General features: G+C 40.7%; 1 protein-coding gene across 2 annotated transcripts in view; it reads left to right on the top strand.

Moving 5' to 3' along the window:
- ddah1 (dimethylarginine dimethylaminohydrolase 1) overlaps positions 1-24,632 on the top strand; it is a 78,962-nt gene that overhangs the window by 42,330 nt on the left and 12,000 nt on the right. For both annotated transcript variants that reach the window (XM_018694003.2, XM_018694004.2), the window contains 3 exons: positions 16,004-16,103; positions 17,422-17,495; positions 23,596-23,715. In XM_018694003.2, the coding sequence (XP_018549519.1) occupies positions 16,004-16,103; positions 17,422-17,495; positions 23,596-23,715 (294 nt within the window). The remainder of the gene's footprint in view (positions 1-16,003; positions 16,104-17,421; positions 17,496-23,595; positions 23,716-24,632) is intronic.

Here is a 24,632-nt window from a genome sequence, read left to right as displayed (position 1 = left end):
GAGGGTAGAGAACCGAAGGTATCATTCTACTATTTCTTTTATTTACTGTGAGGTGCACCTCCCCAAGGGGTGCAGGAGAGTTGAAATGAGGCAAAGATACTGCTTTGGTGCATGCCAGTGCTTTAAAAGCAACAGGAAATTAGTTATTGCAGTTTGGCTTGCTGATTTGGCCCACTTAACAACAACAAGGTCAGCAGCTGGAGCTCATGGAGGCAGTTAAGGTACTTTAATACCCTTAGTGCCCAACTGCTGCAATTTGCATCAAAAATCAGACTCCCTCTCAACTTCGTCATATCTGAACACACAGACATGGTATAGATATTTTTAGATTCATATGATTTCCAATGATGTCATTATCTGAAATGTCTATTGATAATGAAGGTCCATAACCATAGAACAAAAATGCTCCTTGTAATTGCAGAACAGCCTGAGAATCATCAAGTTTTTAAGTTCTCTTTAGTATCAAAATAATTCAGTGATAGTTGTCTGTAATTTGGCATGTGAATGCATGTTAATCACAGTGATATTTGAAGTGAAGTGCACCTTGAAGACTGTTATTATTAACATTCCAAACTTTGGTAAAACTTTGGTGATTTGTAGGTTATCAGGTTTCAGCTGACACAGTTGCTCTGTCAGTCTGATGCAGTTCTTTCAAGGTGCAGATAGGTGCAGTGCCACTGTGTTTGCCGGTGGTGTGTGAGCATGTGTGCAGCCTTGAACCATACAGATGCTCAGACTTACATTTGACATTTGCACCTACAGAATAATTTGCACACTGGAGTGAAAACACATTCGCATAGGAAAAGATGTTGTTTTCACTCACAAGTGCAGCCACAGTCAAGTTTGCACATAGTCATGCATTCTTTGTTAGCTTAAGTTTCCATGTTGAAGCAAAGGCTCGGCCGGGGGCTATTTTCCTACCAGCTTTGCTCACCCAATGAGGTCACACCATCCAGAATCCCGAGAATGTGAAGAATGGCCAGGTTTAAGAGCTTCTGAACAACACTATATGTTATCAGATGGAAGGCGGCTGATGGAGAGGGGGTAAGGCTGAAATTTGATCCAGTTCTATAACGGTGAAATGAAGGAGGGGAGGAGGGAATGACACACGTCCTCACCTTATAGCTTCTTCTCTAATCTGCAATCCACCTATAGCAGTTACCAAGACTTCACTTCAACAGTGCTTCATCACATTGGTGTTTTAAATATAGTGTGGACACCTCAAGATATTAACATTACCCTGACACTAAAACCAGGATTTAACACTGCACTCACAATTTGTTAGACCCAGTGTAGGTTGTGTCCCAATTTAACCCCCAAATCAGTTGTAGATTAGATTGGATTGCCCCACGTGACCTAGTTTGGAACAAATCCACATGCCTTATGACTCAGATGTATGTTTTCAAAGGTGAAACAGGTCATTTAGGCTAATTGGGTCTAATTCTATACAGTAACGCCTTTGTAAGCTGAGCATTTCTTTGAAGTTACACTTCAGCCTCAGTCTCAGCTTATGGAGCTGTGTTTTTATGTGCACAGTCCCACTGTTTGTTGTACACCATACAGTACGTCTGCAGCAAACAGTTATTTTGATTATCAACTCATCTGCTGATTATTTTCTTGATTAATTAATTAAATCATTTGGTCTATGAGATGTCAGAAAATAGTGAAATGTTTCTTTCATCATATCCAAGGGTCCAAGGAGATGTATTCAAAAACACTATCATGCATATCATACATTCTTGCAGTAAATCCTCAAATAGAAGGTGCCCAGGAGGCATCTTAATCAAATGCCTTAACCACCTCTGCTGGTTCCTTTCAATGCAAAAGAGCAGCATCTTTGCTCCGAGCTCCCTCCGGGTGTTAGAGCTCCTCACCCCCATCTCTGTCTGAGACTGAGCCCAGCCACCCTCTGGAGGAAAGTCATTTCAGCCACTCCGTATCCGTAATCTCATTCTTTCAGTCACTACCCAAAACTAATTATCTAAACAATAAGTTGATAATCAAGACATGCTTAATAATCAACTAATCAGCCCTCCCAAAATAAATGCATCCATCCCCAAATCTGGCAGGTACACAGGTGAAGCTTGAAATTACAGAAGAGAGACTTTTGGACAGATTATTAGAAATCTGGGAAGTCTAAATTTCCAGTTCATGAATCATCTGTTGAATCATAGAATGATCAGTATGCAACACAAAACACGGAAATGTGAGTCTTAGGAATGTCTGCACTTCCAACCCAAAGTTTGCAATACTGTGTAATCTTGCATCACAAAAAAACAGCAGGTACAGAACACACTGTATGCTGAATCCCAGATGAATGTGGCTTTTCATTGTTTTTGTTACATTTTAAAAATCCTCTCACTTGAGGGTTTATTATCTCCAATGTGTTCTAATCATTATAACCTGCCCAGTTATTTCCTGAAAGACAAGATGTCCCGTTGTCCAGACGAACAGAGAGGGTGGGAGTGGGGGGACCAGGGCTGGTAGTCTGCATGTTTTTTTTTGACGGGGCTCAGGCGGAGATGCTTGCTATTCCCTCAAGTGTCTGGAAGTGTGCCGTTTCCATTACAGTCTGTCTCATTTCGCTGCAGCAGTGGAGATGTTTTTGCATGGAGGCTCAGGGCTAAGAGGCAAGCTCTGTGGCCTTGCGAGCCCAGGCCTCAGGAAAGCGAGGTAGGGGAGGGAGTGGCTGTGGCCCTCCTAGACACACACATGCATTACATGTGGAGCTTCAAAGACATAGCTGGATGAGCCTGACTGCTGGCAGGCTGTTATCGCTGACAGGAAAGCAGAAGCAGACTGCCAGGGACTGGGTTCAGACTAGTTAGCTAGATGTTGTGGTGGCCAAGTAGAGGAATAACAGGATCACTGGTCAGCTAGATAGCAGACTTACTGACAAACTAGCAGGCAAACATATCGGCTAAGAGCACCATCATCAAGTTACAGTGTAGATTGCATTGAGAAAAATAGTTTTGAACGTTTTGAATACTATCTTTTCTTTCTTTTTTTTTAGTTTGAAACAAAGGCCTCTAAACACAATCAGTAAAATCTCATTCATTTTTATTCAGCATTTTATCAGCTTAGTCATCCTCAAACAGCTGTAGCCTCCATGATAACGTCGGTAGTAAACTTTAATAAGCTGGACCAAAGGAGACTGACACACAGCCAACAGCCCATCTTGGCATCAAAGTGTAATGATGCAGTTAAGGCAACTATTCAGCGATGCAAAATTAGCAAGGGTATAGAATATCAACTGTAGTAAAACTGTCTGGACGGTAAATATGCATGAGCAACTAACTGTAATCCTCTCACTAAAATGAGCATCATCGTTATACACTGACATAGTGCTTGCTGCTTTATTGAGTGAGAGTAAAATTGCCAAATAGTTTGGCTCTAATGGCATATCTAAAATAAATATTAAATATTTTATGAGTTCAGATGTCTCTGCTATTTCTCACTGTCAGGATACTTAGATAGGAAATACATCCTACATTTCAGTTACATAACCATTAAGTCTCACTTCGTACAAGTGAAACTTGCTTTTAATGTCTTTCCTGGCATTTCAAAGTCAGAATCTTGTTGGATTGTCACACTATAAAAAGTGTGCACAGTAACTTAAGTTAAAAGCTAAAAAGTTAAAAGATATTCATGCAGTACAGAATGTACTTTTTGGGTTGGGACTCTCAGAGGTGATGATTACACTGGCCAACAGTACGGGAGCAACTTGTAGGGTATGTTTCATCATCTGATATGACTGAACTTACAAGTGTTGAGTGTTGTGCAGCAGAACAGAGAGAGGCAAATAGTTCCACAATTACATTTTTGTCAATATTCAATTCATCCATTTATACACAATCCCAGAGCAGTTTCTGACTCAGTTCTTGCTTATTCCTTAGTGAATATCCTATGCATAGTTTTGTGTATCTTATCCTAAAATCTTACAGAATTGTTCTATAATCCAATCACTGAGCCCAGACTAGAAATGTACACATCAGACTGTCAGACTGGTACATCCATTCATTAAATGTGACAGAGTTAGGTGTGCAAGCTTAGATACACTGTGTCACTAAAGTTATTTAATAGCCTGAATGATTTGTTTCATCTGGGCTACATTTCCTTCAAGACAACATTGATCTGTGGTGTCCCAGACCTAACTGAAGCTGCTTCTGCTACCCTAGCCCAGCACAAAGAGTTGTGTTTAATTGCTCCTAAATGAACTTCTGAAGTAGCTATTGATTCAGAAACTGAATCAGAACTGACTCAGCTATTGCAGGCTGAAAGTTGGTCTTGACAGTTAGAAACCCAGTCATATCAACAAGCTAACAAAGACCCGGAACAATAAAGATAGCAGCAATCCCAAGCAACCATGCAGTAGTTGTGCAAAGAATATGTTGGCTAATGTGCAACAAACCCCAAAAACCAGCATTTAAATCTTTCAAAATATTCACCAGCCATAGTGCAGCTACAGCAACAGCTGTCTGGAAACATACCTGAGACATTACAGCAGTCTACCTGTGTGTAAATGTTGATGCTGTTTCTAAAAGTAAAAAATGATGCAGTCATCTTGGCTTTTATTAGATTTGTGTGCGCCTGTGTATAAGGCCTGCTCAATTCTTCTAACACATCATCATACAAAATTAGCTACCTCACTGCTAAATCCCTGCAGTATGGTTCATTCCACATGGTTTTCTTCTATTATACTTTAAAGGCAGGTCTCTGGATCCAGCCCTGCTGGTTAACATTAGCACCTGACCTCTTGTTTCATGCTGAAAGGAGGAAAAAAATCTTTCTGGGAAAGCCCTTCATTAACATTTATGGGAAACCTTTTGGCCCATCTCGTTTTTTTCCCCTTACAAGATTAAAACACATACTCCTTTTCCTCATTTTTCCATACCAGCCCCTCCCATACATCTAACTTCACATGGCTGTTTTGGGAAATCCCTCATAATGGGCAGTTAGTCTGTACTTTGCCTGGCAAATTTAACTTTTTTTCCCCTTTGGGAACACATCCATTGCATTCTTTGGAAAGCGTGGGTGTAACCGTGTGGTATGAGATGGTGTTTTCTTTCTGCAGAACGCACTGTGTTTCCAGGTTCTTTTTAGTATCCTGGACAGAGCAAAGAGGAACAACCACTGGAACACCTCAACAATGAAAAGAATGCAGATATGAAAAGACATCAACAGATTTTTTTTTTTTTTTTTACAATCGAGACAGTATGCGTGGCTTCAAAAGGTGGTCAAATACCGCAGTTATGCAACCTTTCAGCCAAATTCTGGTTCACTTTTTTCGCAGATATTCAGAATAGCATGACCAAAAACTAACAGTATCGGAACCCTTGGTGAGAGGAATTTTTGAGGGAGCAGCTCTTGTCAGTCAGACTCCTCATATCCAGTGAGGTCAAAATTCTTGGACTCCGACTCTCCTTTCCTCCCTCCTTACTTGTGTGGCTTCCCTGACCTCTCAGCCAGGGGGGTTCCTCTTTCTCTGAGCAAGCAGGCACCATACACTGAGAGGACTCCCTGCGTGGGAGGAAATAAAGAGAGAGGGGGAAGCCTTCAACAAAAACTTCATCTTAACATGACTCACCCAAACTCTCCACCTCTTTTCTCGGTCCTTCTCATAGCTCTGCACTCTGTTCTCTGCGCTGCACTCAAAGCACCAAACATATCTCCCTCCTCCCATGGAAAAGGCTATGGTAGGTCAGGCATAAATTCAGACAAACCTTTGCAGGCAGTTTTTGGTTGGACATTCTGTTCTGTGGCACACCTTGGGCCTCACAAATATTGAAACAGCTTAAATGTGTGGGAGCTCTGGGTATTTTTACTTTGGCTTTCCAGGGGCCTCAACTCGTGGAACAAAAACAAACACAATGGGGATTCCTACTCAAATCATCTCAATTGAATCATCTTTAGTACACGTGAGGCTGGTGCCAAGTTTTGATTCTGTAAGGGTCATAAGCGGTTAACCACAGCACTCGGAAAGCCTGACAGGTTATGGGAAATGACTTCTGGTGACAGTTGTCAGGCATTCCACTTTCCATTCAACTTTTAGTCCTCAACCATATGTACTTCCACAAAACCTCCCTGGCAGATGTCTACTGGAGTATATTGCCATAATACATTGGTTCATCCTGTTTCCAAATGTCAGTCAGTCATTGTGGTTTAATTGTTCAATAACAGCTTCTAGAAATTTCAGACAGCCCACACTTGTTTCCCAGCTCAAGGGTTGTTTCATCCAAATTACTGCACAGCACTTAGTGCATATTATTTGATTTTGGGCAATATAACTGAAATTGGTTTGACTTAACTCTAGTGGTACTAACAATGCATATCATTCTGGTTTTATTCCCCCAGGTTTTGAGATATCCTTGTCTGGGATTTCTGCCTCATTGCCAGTACACTGAATATGATTAGAACTTTATGCTGCACATGGCATTACAAATTGACATTTGAAAAATGCTACAGCAGCTTGTTTCCCCAGAGATGGTGTCCCCATCGTTTATAATAATCCACAGAACATTTTGTCCAGTTTTCATGGGCAGTTTTTCTTTGGTGGAAAGTAGTTCCAGTGAACTGTTGACAGTAATGTCTGTGAATTATACAGTTTAGGAAAAATTTCTGCTTTACTTTTTGTGTTACACACTAGAAATGTAATCCCTCCATTGTACTCGGGTGGGTACCACTAAGTATTTTGTTATTTGGGTGAACTGAGCCTTTATGTGTTGACCATTTCTACAGTTTTGTATTAGATTAGATTAATGTATTTTAACTAGCCTATCCAGACATTCATTAACAAAACAAAACAAAAACAAAGGCAGACTCGATGTTTAACCCAAGCAACTTTAAATACATTTTCATATTTTATAGAAATGAATGGAAACCAGTGAATGCTTGGTTTAATAGGAAAACACACTCAAACTTTCAAAACATGGTTTGTCATGGTTGTGATATAAAGTTTAAATGATTTGTAGTAAATCATCTAAAACATGGAAAAATCCTGGTGTTGTGCTTTAAGCACTATGGATACTATAGTCTTATAATATATGACCCTCTCTCAACACACAGACTTTATATTTACACTGCAGCACATGGAATGATTGACACACACAACATGCTCACCTTGAACTCCCAGCCTTGTCACCTTTTACCAGAAATGTGGGTGGTCTTGTTTCTGTCAGCGCAGGTAGGCCAAAGGTGATGGCGAGTAGGGTTTCCCGCTCAGGTTTCCTTCGAGGAAAAAGAAAGGGAGGAAGAGGAAAGGGCATAGAGCTTCTTTTCTCTGTACATTCTCAGTGTTGACAACACTGACTGTCTTGTGCTTGCTATAACGTTGAAATATGACTTTTCACTGATTTGGCTGTTAGCGTTTTATTGCTTTGGATAATAACATCAAGCAAATGCTTTAGTATAAATCTCAGTTTATCAGAGAAGAGCTGAGGAGGTTTATAGCCCTGCTTAAAATGTTGGAAGAGAGTGGAACAACCTTTAACTGGGCTAGCACTCACAGTGCTTACACCAGGCCCCCAATCTTCAGAATATTTCACTTTTTTCCAATTGATTTTATGCAGCACAGGAAACCTTGGTCATGAAAACAGTTTACTGGCATTGCCTGTTGGTGGTATAGAGCAGAGTGACCTGGAGGGCATGCAAGCTGTTCGTCTATTGCTGATGTCCAACCAGTCTGCATTGCAGAAGTGCTTGCAGAGGTTGCATATTGTTGCGTTGTTGTTAATTCAGCATGAATTCCTGGGTGTGAATGTAATGTGTAATAAATCATCCCCTCTGTGGTAACTAAATTTTTAGGTAGTGCAGTGATGTTTGAGATATTTTCTTATCAGATCAGTGTAGTCAGGCTAAGGTGAACTGTAATTCTCCCTGAGGTAGGCAAGTTTATTGGCTTTCCCCCCCTTTGGGTATAGAGGTCCAGTCCGTGGGGGTCAAACCCAATAAACACAGAGGAGTCGGTGCCAAGTGGAGATGTATTTACTGAAGCCCCCTCTGTTTTTCCCTACGGTGGAGGCTCGCGTCCATTTGTAACCAGCAGCCTCCATCCCTCTGCTTTCCAGCAGTTCCTAGCCTGCAGCTCTCCTGTATTTGTGGAGCCGTCACAGTGAGAGGTAGGCAGCAGACACATTCTTTACAGCCCTGCTGATTGGAGCGAGCACTTTATTTGCTCTGGGACAGACTTTGGACTTGTCAAACAGACTCATGTTACTGTTTATTTTTGCAGTACTCTGCTCTGCTTGGGTGTCTCTCTATGTGAGCGTGCCCTGTGACCAGCAAGGTGTTACAGAACGAGATGTTACTTAAGTCACTTCCCTTAATTGAATAAGTTTCACAATATTACCTTTTTTTCATTTACATTTTCTAATACTACATATTTATCTGCATATTTCACAGTTAACTTCAGTTTCTTGATATATTTGCTGTCCTGCTCAGAAATGAGGCCAGACCCTTTGACCCAAATGACTTAGGAGGTTAAGAGTGTTATCTAAGAGTGACTCTACAAGCCTTACTCAACAGAGTTACTCCCTAATCTTTAATAGTTTCTAAGAATTGCTGTAATTATGGTGTTTATCAGTAAAAGGGCGCAAATCTTTAAGGATGTGTAGGAGGTTTTATGATTATCTATCTTACATTTGAAATTCATTTGGAAAGTTTGACCTGAATTCTTGGAACTTCAGTATCATAGAGGTAGATTAAGGGAATGTTTTATGCCACAACCCTTCGTTAGACTTTTCAGGACGTGAGAAACTACTATTTCTGTTGCTTGGTAGAGAGTCTGTTGTATCATCAACCCAGGACATAAATTGAGACCCCTGTTTATTGAAGGATTCAATGATGAGATGTAATTTTGGTACTCTTTCAATTTCGGTTCTCTATCTAAAAATAATAAAAGGACTAGATAACAAAGAGTCACTAGAGCATTAATAGAAAACAAATTATGGAGAAATTTTTTATTCCTGTTTAATGAGTCTCTATACAGCCAGTCATCCACACTTTTTATGTGTAATTACATGAAGATTACAGCCTTTCTCAGTTCTCTGAAATGCAATAATCTGTCTCACACACCATATACTTTTACAAAGATGAAGATGCACCATTTAACAATCAGAGCCATGCCCTGCACATTTACTTTGTTTCTCCCTCTCTTTTCAGTTGATTTGTGTAATCCTGGCTTGGCCGCTATCTCCCACCATTCAGACGGCTGTTAATGTGTCCAAGCAGGACTATAGTGTGGCATTTTCTTCCTCGGAGCCCTGATATCCTGGGAGCCCCAAGTGAAAGTGTATTTCAGACAGTGCAGTGGGTTTGGCTGAAACAGCTCTTTTACTGGGGCAGACTGCCAGATCCTTGTGGTTGATGTGGTGCGAGGGTCTCCAGATCTGCTACTGTTAACTGTGCACGCCTTCACATTGACCTACTTCTCAACATTTATGTAATCCTAAAGCTGGTGGGGGACTGCAAGGGAGAAGGGGGGGATGTCATGACTTGGTTAACCACAGGTATGTTCCAACATACACCAAGGATTTGTTTAGATATTGCAAGGACAGGCCACGGAGGGTTTGTTTTCTCTTGGCTGCTTCTAAATGACTTGTTGTCATTTCATACTTTGGTTACGGGCTGTGTCAGTGCAAACCCTCGCAGTTAACTGCTTTTAGGAATGTGCCATTTGACCACCATGACAGCATCAGACTGGGCCCTTTTTTCCATGTATGCACCCACCTGTGTGACTCATGTATGAGTGCTTTGTGTGTCCTGTGTGATTACTGTTCCTGTAAGAGAGACTGGGGAAAAAAAATAATTAAGTACTGATTATCAATACCAGAACTTAACACTTTGAGATTAATATCTTTTCTGTGTGCGTCCTCTGTGTGTTGAGTGTGGGTGCATACATGTGTGTGACTGTCTGTGTGTGTGCAATGGAGTATAAGAGGTGTATGAATATAACAATAGCCCTGTCAGAACCCTATTACAGCTTCTGTAGATTTTCTCCCTCATGGCTGCCATTTATTCAAACCTTCAGGCACTCCTTCTAAAGAAGCACTCAGTGAAACCGCTGCCTCTGGCAAACTTTTGACAAATCTATAATTGAGCCATTTATTCGCACTTACTTTCCTCAGCAAACAAAGGGAATCATCTCCCCATTTCCTCCCTGACGTCAGAGACATAATACCTGAAAGGTTCAGATAGCCTTATCCACCAAGTTGTTCCATAGCTAACGCTGTGCATTTATTTAAAATTCCATGCGTTCGATTGCTTTGAAATGCACTCATTATTCCCATTCTGTACTCCACTGGTCTTTGAACTCTCTTCTGTGTTAGGCCACTGCTATCTGCTACGATCATCATCTGTGTCCCGGATGTCCAGCCAAAGCTTTAACTGTGACGCACGAGACTCACTGTTCAAACCTGCCCATATGTCAATACGATACACTTTTTTGTCTCTTTCTTTGTTTTTGCACACAGACTGCAACTTTTTATTGACTCTTTGTAATGTTTTTGTGCCACTTCAGGTGTCATGGTGATAAATCTGACTCTTGAGTTTGTCTCAGGTCCACAGAGCCAGTGTCTTTCAGCTTAATGTTTTGTATTTATGGCCCTCAGCTTTACTGGTTCACTCTCACTGCTCTCATTACCCAAGTTTCTCTGTCTTGCTCTGACATACCAACTTTAAGTTACCTGCTCAGAACCAAAAGGCAGACCAGTTGGGGAACATAGCTGAGCATTTAGCTGATGGAGGCCAAAACAGAGCTAAAAGAAGAGTGACTATTTGACTTGCATTTGCTAGGTGGACAGACATTTGACTCCAGATGAATGCTAATGTTGAGTATCAACTCTATAAGGTGATAATATGTCAATGTAGTGTTCGCAGCTTGTAACTGTCTGGCATTATGTGCAGTTGATGCACAAACTGCAGCTGATAACTGTCATTTAAAGAGGTTAACATCCTTGCGTGTGAAGCTCAGAGGAATGCTGTATCCCCATTATGTTGGAGCGTGGGACTCTGTTGCCTGGTGTAGGGAGGCTAGGATGACCTTCAGGAATGCTATTGTTGTGTACTCTATTCCCTTTCCAAATGCACCGTGCCCTATCAGACTGATGGTCCTTTTTAGCAGAATGCGATATCCACGGGTACCAGGGGCGAGAGAAGGGAGAAGGGGTCCATAAAAAGCCCCAAATAAAAGGCTGTTCTCTCTGCTCCGTCTCCCCTGTCCTGTGCTGGAACGGCAGGAATGTGGCAGGCAGACCGACTGGCCCTCAGAGCCTTCTGCCCCTAATGAATTTTAAAAGGCCTTTTTCATTCAAAGCAGGGTGCTGGCTAACAGCATGTTGCCTGGCCAAGCACTCAGGGGAAAAGGAGGAGAGAGGAGAGAAGAAGAGAGGAGCACAGGAGGGTTGGAGGGAGAAGAGAAGGAGGTGCTGGCAAAGTGAGTTGGCACCTAGGCAGGATGGGGTATTGGATATCCCTCACAGCGAGAGATAATAGGGCACTCTGCATGGGAAGCTACTGTAGGAGCATTCTTGACCCTGCCACGAGGGTCTAAAGAGAATAAAGGGAATGTGAGAGACAAAGAAAGAAAGAGAGTGAAGGAGGAGAGGAAGAGAAAAGGGCTGGGGGGGAAGTCAGAAACACTGAAGTGAGATTAATTGATGAAAGAGCCTCAAATGCACTCAAAGGTCATCATGTGCTGCTTTAAATATCAGCACTTGTTAAAGGAATAAGTTAACATTCTGGAAAATATGCTTTTTATATTCCTAGAGTTATATGAGAATTACTTTGCCACTCTCATGTCTGTTGGGTAAACTTTAATCTACAGCCAGCAGCAATTAGCTTAGTTTAGCACAAAGACTGGAAAAGGGGAAACAGCTTGCCTGGTTTACCATGCAGTCATGAAAGTGGTATCAGTCCTCTCATCTAACTCTTGACATGAAAGCCTGTGTGTGGATTTCCTAACATGTTAAAACTGTTCCTTTAAAGCCTGCCACTTTACTGTTGATGATAGAGTGTTCCTGCAGAAAATTACCCTCAGCTTGACAGTGTATTGATCTATACTTTATATCACCTTCTAAAACAAAGACAATGAGCACTAACACTTCCACAAACCAGTGAGGTAAAGTATTGACAAAGACATACCTGACTTGATGATTAATGGGCCTGATTTTGGTGACTGTACCCGGTGGATTTTCCTCTGAATGCAATATGAACCACGAGAGGAAACTGCAGAACATTAACTTTCAAGCTTAATCTACTCTGATTAGCAGTGTTTCTGTGGGGAGCTGTTTAGGACTTGCACTGGCATGCTAATTGTTTTCCTACTATGCAGCAGCCAGCAGAGCTTTGTCAGTCATGATTACTGCTCTTAATGCTCTGCCACAACCTATAGCAAAACTCATAAACAAGGATCAATTTGATTATAATGCAAGTGAAGATGGTTAAAGAAAGGAGACTTAAATGTCAGTTACATTCACTGGCTGCTTTATTGTCGAAGCACACCTGCCTGTTTACAGTAAAAGCAGGATCTCTGTTTTTCTGTACACATGGCAAACATGGTTAAAAGATTCAGGTATTTTTGACATGATGCTACAATGTGCAAGATGCATGATCTAAGTGACTTTGTCATATTCACTGACACAGAAATTTCATTCTCCTGGGACCTTCCTGTGTTGCAGAGAGTTTATTAAGAATTGAGTGATCCATTCATTCAGCTGTCGTCTTATGGACAAAAAAAATGACAGTGGACGTTTTTGAAAACTTTGAGAATAACAGCTTGAGATATGCATGATCACAGAGAGGTATGTCAGAACAAAAACCTCATTGCAACTCGAAGTAGATGTGTGACAGCAGGAAAAACGTGCACTCCTGCCAACTACACATAAATATATAGGTTATCTGCTTCAGTGATTCACTGTTTCTGTTACAACCTGCTGATGGCGTCAAAATGTGCTTTAAACAATATGAAGAATGTAGACAGGTGGAGGTGTGATGGTGTCAAGAAGGTTTTCTTGTCTCGTGTGAGGCCTTTTGCTGCCAGCTAAGAATTGTTTAAACACAGCAGCTTATGGAAATATTGTAGCTGAGCAGGTGTATCCCTTTATTACCATTGTAGTCTCTCTGTTGAAATGAATACTTCTAGCATGAACATTTGCTCCAGTGACTCCTGCACAGCTCCACAATAATTTGGAATGAGATGCAGTAAGATGTCTGTAGCTTTTGTTTTTGGCCTGTACTGGGTCTGACTGATGCTACTCAGTCTAGAGTTCTACTGGTTTATTTGGGACTCTGAATGCATGCTTTGAAATTCAGGCTACTTTGAAGTCAAAATGTAACAATTCATTCTAGATAAAACAATTTTGATGATTTCTTTTGCTGCTGCTACCAAGTAATTAAAATGGTTTGCGCCAAAAGTGGCTTAAATCCAGCACAGCCCATGCTTACCTGTCCCAGTTTTGACGGTGGCACTGGCCCAAAGGTAGCCTGTGGTACTGCTGAGTGGAGATGATTCCAAGTAGCCGTTCCAAGTCTGCGCCACAAAATTTACCCCAATCTTGCCACCATATATTGGGGAGAAACAGCTCACAATTGGTTCTTTAGTGCAAGGACACAGTTGAATGTGTCACTCTCAACCTGACAACCTGACAGACGACCGAGCAGAGTCATGCTACACCTGACATTGGAAACTGATGGGGAAGTAGATTGGATGATGATATGGCTGCTTTATGAACTGTAGGTTGACAGAATGTTATCTTTATTTTACAGGTATTTTGTATGCTATTTTTTTAATTATTATTGCAGGATTTAAGCATCAGATTTTATTCAAATGATAAATTACAGTAAGTATGTGGTGACCTAGTATAAATAAGTTATATTTTTCAAATATAGATTTTTCTTCAATTAGTTCTAGTTCTTTGTCTATGCAACCATCTTTTCTTTTTTGTCCACATCTCTTTTTCCATATGTACTAAATCTCTCATAGAAACACATGAGCAGCACTTTTCGCTTCCATGTGGAAGGATTGATGCTCTGTAACACGCATGAATACAGCCAACAGAGCAGATACCATACTGCTGTGTATCTATAAGGGCCATTACGTTTCACATGGTGCAGGGGGACTAAACACTCTTTGGGTCACATCACCTCCAGTGATGTCAGAGGAAATGCCAGAGAGCTGAGGTAAAGGGCTGCCTCACACAGTCCAGCAGATTCCTGGGCAGACAACCACTGTGATAGAGGGATCTGGAATCAAGAGTCAGTGTTAAACAGTGACTAATGAGCAGAGGTATATCCTCTCACAACAGTCAAACAGTTAAAATAATTTCTCAACCTTTTGGGCCACAATATGAAGACAGTGCTCCTCAGCTTTGTTGTGCAACCTCTCAGCCGATGGGCACAGACATGCACATGGGATTTTTATGAAAAAGTGTTTGACTTGACTCATTTCACTGATGTTTCCTTTGAAATGATGAATCAATGACTGTACAGTAATAACTTTGTTGGGACCAGCCAAGACAGCACAGAAGTGACACGCAAAGACCACAAAACACATGACTTCAAACAAACAAACTTCAAACCAAAGAAGCATAAGTTATCATCAACCATCTGGATTGTGTACTTCCTCGGGAACCAGACTCTAACTTTTGTTTGCCACCCAACATATCTACAAACCGAACAAAATGAAAAGCAGACAGCGCATTGGCGAAGCCTTGGCTTGCCTTTCCTTTGCTCGAACAAAAAATGAGAGGGATTAACTGTTACCTATACTTAATATGTTGCACGCTGTTGCTGTCAGAGCTTTTAAGAAACCACTAATGAATTTGTGAACCCAGTCACTTGGAAGGACGCTGTGTTCCTCCTGGTTAACTGAAGCAGAAAGATGAGTAGAATGCCTGCAGTGAAGATGAAACATGAAGGAGGAAAGTTTGATTATTCTGTGGGATTCCACTGTCTTACTTCTGGAAAGTGAATAGTTTGGAAGGATGCCATTGTGGTTGTGAGCCATTGGGTCATAAGGCAACTTAAAGAAACAGTCACTCAAGCAAAAAGCCGTAAAATCAAATAAATGGTAGCTTATTGATTGTGAGGAAGGGAGATTTGTGCCTTCTTTTGTGTATACACAGGCCTCTACTGTGTTATCTTGGAAGTGCATGGCAGTCTACCTGGATGACCTCATGGTTCGGCCTTCCACAAATGAGGAGAAGCAGAAGCATTGTGTTCGCCAAAAAGCACAGTGAGCAGGCTGAGGTCATAGTGAGATAGGGCTTGTGGAAACACTGATGCTCTTGCTAACATGACTGGCCTTGGAAACTACTCCCACAGGAACCCCAAAAACAGGACAGTAAAATCTCACTGGGCGGTCAGACAGTTCAGCCAAAAAAAAAAAAAAGCCCTGCTCTTTCCTCAGGTTTCAGGATCGGCAAGAGAGGACGTGCAGGTGAAATGTGGATTTCTCGTAACTTTCCATCCAGTGAATGCGTTTCATAATATATGCTAATGTTATCCCGGTGGCAGCCATCCTTCCACTTCCTTCCTATAAATATATAAAAGACAGATGACCCAGAACATGAGGACAGGAAGAGGCATTTTGTAGAGTTTGTGTTGGTCCTTCAGCGTACCTATTTTCCGCAGCCACTGCCTCGTAAAAGTTTTAAACATACTTCCCCCAAAATGACATCATTTCATGGCCCATTGAGATGATGTCATCGCAACCTGTTGGAGAGTAAAGGTTTTGTTTCACTGCACTCAATCTCAAAAACCTGGATATTACTAAATACTGTGTATTACAGAGACCCAGTGAAAATCCTCACTGATTTTCTCTTGTTTACTCATGTCTGATTAGAACTGGACCATATCGTAATATTCCTGAAGATAGGAAATGCTGATGGTTCGGAGCAGTTGATGGTTTAACTTACTGTAATGTCATCATGATTCAGTCTTTTGTTTAATATCCGCAGATGTTTTAAGTGAATCACTGTTTGTGTGTGTGTGTGTGTGCTTCTTCCAGACGGAGGCAATGAAAGGAGCTCTGAAGGATCTGAATCTGAACATTGTGGAAATGACTGACGAGAACGCTACACTGGATGGAGGAGATGTGCTTTTTACAGGTTCGTTACACTGTCGGTTGGATTACCCAGTAACTTCTACATGATCGTGTCTGTCAAACGTCCACTCACACATAGTAGACTTTCCTCATATGCTTATTGTTGCCAGCACAGGGCCATCATTTGTTAATTTTGGGCTTAAACATGAACTCAGGCAAGATTTTCCAAACATCCTTGGATTTGTTAATTTTGCTTGTTTATACAGGGTGAAATATACAGATAAAAATCATAGACATGAGACAGGCTAACTTTGGCCATGTTTTTTGTAGTGTACGTGTTTCACGCTGGTGTCTTTTAAAATCGTATAACAAGATGTTTTGTGTTGTGGTGTTACATAATACACTTCACATATGTCACTCTACAAAAGGTCTGGGAAACTGACCAACCACATGTACAATTTGAGTCTTACTGTAATCCATGAACTGCATATAAGAAATATGTATGTACTTGTTGAATGTACAGGAAATATTGCATATATAGCATATATAACAGTGAGATAGCAGAACATGAGTCTCACAGACAGTCCACCAAGTGAGCGTGAGACAATTGTGTGTCTGTGTTTTGGGATCCTCCATACAAACATTCCTCTCTGCGACCTCGATGACCCAGTGCCTCCGCATACTAAGCAGAATTTCCCCCGAAAATAATCTGTAGCAAAAATGTTGTGTATCATACTGCATGGTCAAATTACATCAGCAGGACTCCAGGATCTCACCACGGGCCTCTTAGTACTCTGGCATCAGGTAATAAAACTGATGAAGGCAGAGAATCAAGAGCATGGTGGTCTTTATTAGATTTTCTGTACATTCTGTTACAGTCGTGTGGTGAGTTAAAATGTGGGTCAGTGTCTTCTACACTGCGCAGGCCACTAGGAAAAAGTATAGTACACTTAATTGGGTTTCTAGACACTGGCTCTGTGCTCTCGTTCCTTCCAGCTGAAATCGGTTTCACATGGCAGGGCTAGAAACATTTCCTGTTGGCAGGGCCCCGGCTAACGGCTCATTTTGTAAAGGCTCAGCAGCTACATTAGGAGCCCATCCCTGAGCTCAGTGTGCTGCAGCCTCGCCAGGCATTCAGGGCTCTGTCTGTTTGTGCCCCACCATACTGACCACAGTTGGCCTTTCTCACAAGCATGCATAAAGTAGACACTGTGGTAACTGCAGTGTTCAGCTACTGTAGCTCCACAGACTCACTGTATTGCTTGTGTTTATATATTTTTGGATTTTATCACTGCAAACCTTACAGATACACCTTTCTATCTGTCATATGTATGTTCATAGATATTTTGTATAACTTCATTGGCCTTTGATTCTTTCTGCAGGTCGAGAGTTCTTTGTGGGCCTTTCCAAACGGACCAATCAGAGGGGAGCAGAGATCCTAGCAGATGCCTTTAAGGTGAGCTGAAGTGGTGCTTTGATTTGGAAAATGGCTAAATTACAGTTCATACTTAACTAAAAGTAACAATACCTTGCTGGACAATGACTCAAATAAAGTGTTAGCAGCCTATTACACAACTTACACACAAGTTTAACTCCTTAAGTATCTGAATTTATAATATTGTTAAACCTGGATTAATACATTTTCATGGTAACTGATAAAGGAACCAAACAAAGTGCATGGTGAGAGTCTCCCTGAGACAACTTAATGTGGCAGGTTTTGTAGTGGCTTGGAGCAGGTGCAGCCCCACCCACCAATCACCTGCAAAAGAGGAGAAAACAAGGCACAACCCAACAGGCCAGTGGACTGTCATATCATAGAATTTCCTGTGGACTCTTCACCATGAGCCATTTTTTTCCATTAACCCTCCTGACCAATTGTTTATATGAAAATATTGATTAGAGCAGCTACAGTGTCATGAACCGACTCAAATTCAGGACAAAAATGAGGGAGACCACACAAACAATCAAGGTTTATACCTAAATTAAATTTATTTAACTAACGACAAGTCAAAAGCAAAGTTTACTTAAAGTACTGTAAGTCAGTAAAGTCAGTAATGTAGTGTGTTTGAATAAGTGGAAAGGATGTATGGGTGTGAGCATAAAACTAAAGATAAGTCTAACAAAAATCCAAAGCCCTGGAAGAGAGAGAGAGAGAGAGAGAGAGAGAGAGAGAGAGAGAGAGAGAGAGAGAGCGAGAGAGAGCGAGTGAGCGGAGCGGTGCGCGAGCGAGCGCGAGCGCTGACAGCTTATAGCAATCAGGACCTGAGTGAACTCAGGTGCTACTCCCAGTCACCTGGCCCAACAGCACTGCCTCCTGAAGAGGAAGGGGAAAGAACACCAAACAAAGAAACCAAACAGAGAGAAAAGGGTCATGGGGTCATCACACAGCATATCACCTCTGTGTCTTTAAAGATTTAAAGATGCATATTAAACTTAAAGGAGCGACTGTCAGTGACACAAAGTACAGTGAGGTGAGTCACAAAAATGTAAGCAGAAGTTTTGCTTCAGAGGATGGATGCTAACTTTGTCATTATGAAAGTATGGAATCACATTGGATCTGTTGCTCCGGACACTATACAGTAAGAGTATTAATGGAAACTTAACAAAGCAGAAATCTACTTTTCTAAATACACAATCACCACTCAGCCTTCTTTATTCTCTTAAATGGTCCCTAAGCATGAGACTACTGTGAGAGATCAGACATCACAGAAAAGACAGGAAGAGATAAATATGTTATCAATCATAAAAGCTTTAGGGCAGGAAGATAACAGCATCATCACTCCATTCATCTTGCTTTTTCCATTCTGTTCCACCTCCCTTTCTCTCTAATTCCATTTCTCTCTCTAACCATGCCTCACTCCACCCCCTCTTTTTCTATCTATTATATCTATCCCTTATCCATCCACCTCTGCCTCCATTTCTTCCTTCCCTGTATCCACTTTGCTCTGCCAGCTGCAGATGTCTGACTTTCAGACTGCATCAAGGCTACACTGTTTTTGTTTTTGTGGACTATACAGTACAGTACATATAAACATATGAATTGTTGCTAGAAGATGTGGAAAAGGAAAAAAGCCTCATTTCTAGGCCTGTACATAGGCTAGAACATTGTATATATCTGTGTTTCCCACAACTGCCTGTATACTTTGCAGTAAACAACAAAAATAGTGTGTGTGATAATGTGTTATCAAAAAAAGTATTTTTGCTTTGTTACGTAGGGCCGTTGGAGCATAACACCCTGTGATTATTGATGGATATGGCAATAAAGATTCCCAGTGGCAATTAGTCGTTAGTGGCTGGTCCAGGCCTCAGCTGGCTTGGAGGTATTTTTAATCAGCTATTGATGTAGACCTCTGCCACCTCTGTACACAGTGATTAACAAGCAGTTGGTGACACTGATTAAATAGGTGATTTGGGAGGAAATTTTGTGAACATTCTCCCTCAGTGTTATCAATCAGCAATTAATTAATTTTTTAAATTTATTTTAATTTCCGCTCATAACTGCTGAATTGACAGGTTGTTCCCACTTATGGTAAAGAAAAGGAAAAATGTTTCCCACAATTCTCATTAAACTCAGATGAGTCATTTTTATAATTTAAGCCAATGAGCCTTGTTTGAATGACACTATCAACATCAATTAATGTCTCCACCCTTGAAGTTGCATTCAGAGCTCATTCTTGCATCATGCCTCACCCTGTGAGTAAATCTGTCTTCTTCTTTTTAGTCTCTGATTAAGTCTTTTGAAAGTATGATTTACAACTTTAGATTAAAAACTGTTACTTACTAAAAATTAAACTAAAATTACTCCTGTATTTTTCCTTTGGGTTGGACAAATTCAGTGTGATCTCCAACTTATTCATATTTAAAGAGCTGTCAGATGAACTCACATCAAGGGAAAGCACCGTGAAAAGAATTAATCTGGTGATAACCTGTATTTTTCTTATTGTTAATGACTGATCAAATGTTGTCTGTATAACTACAGCCTGATATAGCTTATTCCTCTCCTTAACCCACTAAAATCACATAAAGGAGCCACACTGTAGTTCATTTTAAGTTGATCACATGCACACTGTCCTTCCACTGTAATTATCCATTATAGTGCTCCAAGAGTAACATTTGCTAAAAACTACAGTGCCCAGCTACTTTAGGAATTATTGAGCCTTTTTTTTTTTAAATGTACAGTATTTGTTACCACGTTTTAAAGACTTAAGTCTTTGGTTTGATTTGTTGACAGTCAGAAAAATATTGATCACCAGCCTTATCCTTCTCGTAAAAGACAACAGTGTGCATGTAGTCCTGGTCTATGTCTCTTTTCAAACCCTGTTAATGTCAAAGAATTTGTATTTTCCTTTCCAACTATTTTCTGACTAATATCCCTGTGCTCTGGCCTGACCTTGATAAACACAACGGAGCTCAACAATCTCCACTCCCATATGACACAAATGTCCAAAGGCAACACTCAGAAAAATATCCCAAACATCACTGAAACAACAGATTTGTTCAGGGAGGATTTAGACATGCAGCCTACAAACAGGGTCACAGCGTGGGTCACAAACACAGACTGATCCTATCTATCTTGTTTATTGTTATTGCAATGTGAAGAAGTTTTATACCACAGACTTGTGTGTATCGCTTTTAGAGACCATGACAAAAGAGCAAAGTTCAGAAGTGGGTCATGGCACCAAGAGTTCAACACATTACGGTAACCTGAATGGTTTTATTGTAGTGCTTCCATCTTCCCATCTGTGTCTGATTTGAATTCCTCATTATGGATTCCTCTGTGTTTTCTGTTATCTTTGATAAGACGGGACTTAATGATGCGTCTCTGGCAAATGACAGAAGGAAAAATCACTTGGGCGTCCATTATTGTTTTTTCCGTTTTTTATCAGATCGATTTCCCCGTATCACTGTTGGTTTTTCCTTTCATTATCAAATTAAGGATCACTTTGTTGCCAGGTTTGTTTAGCACTCAGCAACTGCATACAGATGTTGCAGCTCTTTGCGGTCCTTGCAGAGGTCGGAGTAATTGGTGCTGCTGATGGAATCAGTTTGTTCGGGAAGTAATCTCAAGGTTAAGACACTTCTTTTCTGTTATAGCTAAGAGGTGTTGACTCCTAATTTGTACTAATAAGACACTAACATAGACTAATGTTCTTCTGGGTTTGTCAATAAGGTCTTTTCAGGTCACAACAGTACAGTGGCACAGCATCAGCCCGTTACTGTAGATGAAAAGCAACCCTGTCTCTCCCCTAATTCCCTTGAGGATTTATCTTGATAAAGAGAAGAGTATGACTCGGATTTCTAATTTTACACTGAAGCTTCCTGTTCATAGATAAGGAATGAAGAAAGTTCAGATTACATAATTCCCAGTTGTCCTTCTGTATCTTCTAAACAAGTACCAAGGAAAGGGTTCAGGAAAACATCAATGATTGGGGAATTCAAGTTTTCTGCATGATGAGCTGCCAAGTGTTATTCAGTTTTTCAGTCACAATAACTATTTCAGTGAATCAGAGCACTTTAATGGCACTAATGATGCCATGCAAATATTGACCTGAGACGTGTTAACATATACTTGAACAGAAAATGTCACAATGGAGTATAACGATGGAAAATGTACAGAATACTTCATAGGGTTTTATGAATCTTAGAGCTATAAAAACCCATTCAAAACATATTATGTGATTAAGAAAACACATGGATGTAAGTTCAAGAAGTTATTTTCTTAGGCGCAAACCATAATTTATGCAGTCATATAAATGTATTCACATAGATTCAGGAAGGAAAGGTCTTGGAAAATAATCTTAAAGTCTCATATCCTATCATAATTCACATTACAGCTTGGTATCACTTCAAGGTTTATAAGTCTCAGTAGGACCCAACTCTGGCTTTAGCAATTCTCAGAAGGCTTACAGTGTGTCACTGACTGTGAGTCCCCCAAATCAAAAGCTTAATCAATCAGCTTAAAAGTGGGAAATTCTTCCAGGCCAGTGAATCAAAATCAAAATAAAGTCAGTGGTAAAATAATGTTGTTTCGACAGGGTATGCTGTAATTCTTCAAATATGGACTCCAAGCTTTAATTCTTGTAACAATGAGGCTTTCAGCTGACATTTTAATGAAAGGGTCAGTCCAAAATCAACTCTTGAGGGCTAAAGACAAATAAAACACTATATGACCCTTTACAGTACTGTGGAAATGATCCTATCCTTCAGCAAAATGCACTTTATACAGTGTCAAACAATATGGATGCAACTGTTGAATGCTGATTTTACCCACAAGGGCAGAGATTTAAAAGCCCTGAAAACATATTTTCTACCACAACTCATGATTTTCTATACAGACATAGACAGGACAGCTGTGGTCAGGGACAAGGACAACAATCAGACTTGCAGATTTTACCAATATCAGTCATAAAAGGGAAAAAGGCCATTTTAGTAGTTGCAAGACAGCTCAACTATTGCTTACAGTTTTCAGGTGATTTACTCATTGTAGATTTGTGAAAGAGGAGATCATCTTCTGAAAGAGGCTTGACTTTTGCCACATCTTGCTAGCAAAGCCTGTCATGTGGTCACATGTCACCGTCCTTGTGTCAGTGCTAGTGATGTGACTACAAAACTATCACTACGATTAAATGTCCTTGTCTGGAATAACTAATAATAATTACTGTTGATGCATCATGAATAATATTGGATGACTATCTCTTAATTCATGGCCTACTTGGTATTTTTGTGGTAAGGCATATATAGTACTAATTACATTGATTTGGATGTTGATTACCATAGCAGTGGGCAAAGCCTTGACTCTCTGAAGCATTTGAAACTAGATTCTCAGGGGGCTCCACATTTCAAAGATGCTTGAATCCCTCATCCAGTGCCCAAGCTCAGGTCTTGAGAAAACTGTTACCACTGGCAGTTGTTTTGAGTGCTGTTTTATATAACTTCTGTTTTTAGAACATTTCTGATGACAACATATGGTATACAACATCCCTGCAGCCAGAGAGAGCCTCTCCAATCAGACTGCTACAAGGTGCTTTGTAATCTCCCCATGAGACCTCAGCTCAGTGACATCATCTTCCAGACACTCCTGCTGTTTCCGCTCCTGAGCTGCCCACTACTTTATTTTAAAGGTCACTTGAGACTTCATCTAATGATACTGCATTCCCTCTCTCTCTTTATATTGTAATATAAAAAAAGGAAGACTTAAACTGAGTTATCACACCTGTCTAATCCATTGTAGTATGATACAATAGCCCTGTAATACAATAAATCCTTCCTTTTACAAAGATGATCTAATTGGGATTTAACTTAATAGAAATTTCTTTCTAATATTTTGATAACCCACATTTGGATAAATGGGGAAGCATTACATTTGACAGCTATACAGATATTACCACATGTATACTGGGTTATGACATTGTTGCTGTACATAATATTTCTCTATCTTTCTCTCTTCTGAGAAGTACCATTAATTGAAATATTTTTTTATTACCTGCACTTATCCTGTCCTCACACAGCTTATCATATTCTGTTTTTGCTTCATCTAATTGAATTGTGTTTTGCAGGACTATGCTGTGTCTACTGTGCCTGTGCTGGAAGGGTTGCACCTGAAAAGCTTCTGCAGCATGGGGGGACCAGGCCTTATCGTCATCGGCTCCAGTGAACCAGCGCAGAAAGCCCTCAAAGTATGGAGCTTGTGTATGTGTGTATGTGTGTGTGTGTTGTATGTATGGTAAAAGCATCATCCCATTGCTATGCTTTCACCAGCCGTAGTCATGGAAACCACCGAATCAATGTAGTGGCATTGTGAATGGTGATGCACATTGACGCAGCAGATTCATTTTTTTCTCTGGTCGACTCTTGGCTCAATCCAGTTGGTATGAACCTTGTTTTGTTTTTTTTTCTCTTGTTCTGCAAAGTATTCAGCAAGAATAACACTACAAGACAGGACATTGCACGTGTTGATTCAGAACAGACTCACTTACTTACAGCTTGATGGCTGATCCCCACTGTAAGCACATTGAAACCACCTGTCACCTTAATCCTTCCTCATTAATTCATATTCTCAGTTAATCTGTGGGGATTGCCCCTGGCACTCACACTCGCAGCTTCAATTACAAAAGTATCGTCCTTCCATTAAACAGCTTGAGCTCATTACTTTCGAAAAGGCTTCTGAATCGATCGAGCTTCACTGCAACAATAGAAACCCCAAGGGATGCTTAAGGACAACATGAAGAAGAGACAGTTTACACCCTGACAGAGACAGATTGTCATTTTCACAACAGCCCATCCCTCTGGTGGAATTAGCCCTGAAATTCCCAAACTTCAGTATATGAGGCTGTATGTGAACTTTTATAGTGGTACACATGCAGTACATCTAATTTCACTTAGACACAAAAGCACATACACCCTTGCCTTGACAGATCCTCTCTGGCAGGGCTCCTCACCCGCCTCCTAGTGTGATATCCCCCCCTACTGGCCCCAGTGTTACTTAAGTCAAGTAAAGTCACTTTACTGTATCTCAGGAGTAATTAAAAACGGACCATCAGACAGCACGTCCTAATGAGGCAAAGCACTTGAGAGAGGTGCAAGGTCAGGCTTG

The sequence above is a fragment of the Lates calcarifer genome, linkage group LG17 (assembly GCF_001640805.2).
Source record: "Lates calcarifer isolate ASB-BC8 linkage group LG17, TLL_Latcal_v3, whole genome shotgun sequence".
Lineage (NCBI taxonomy): Eukaryota > Metazoa > Chordata > Actinopteri > Centropomidae > Lates > Lates calcarifer.
Note: the sequence above shows the minus strand (reverse complement) of the source record. Positions and strands in the feature narration are given on the sequence as shown.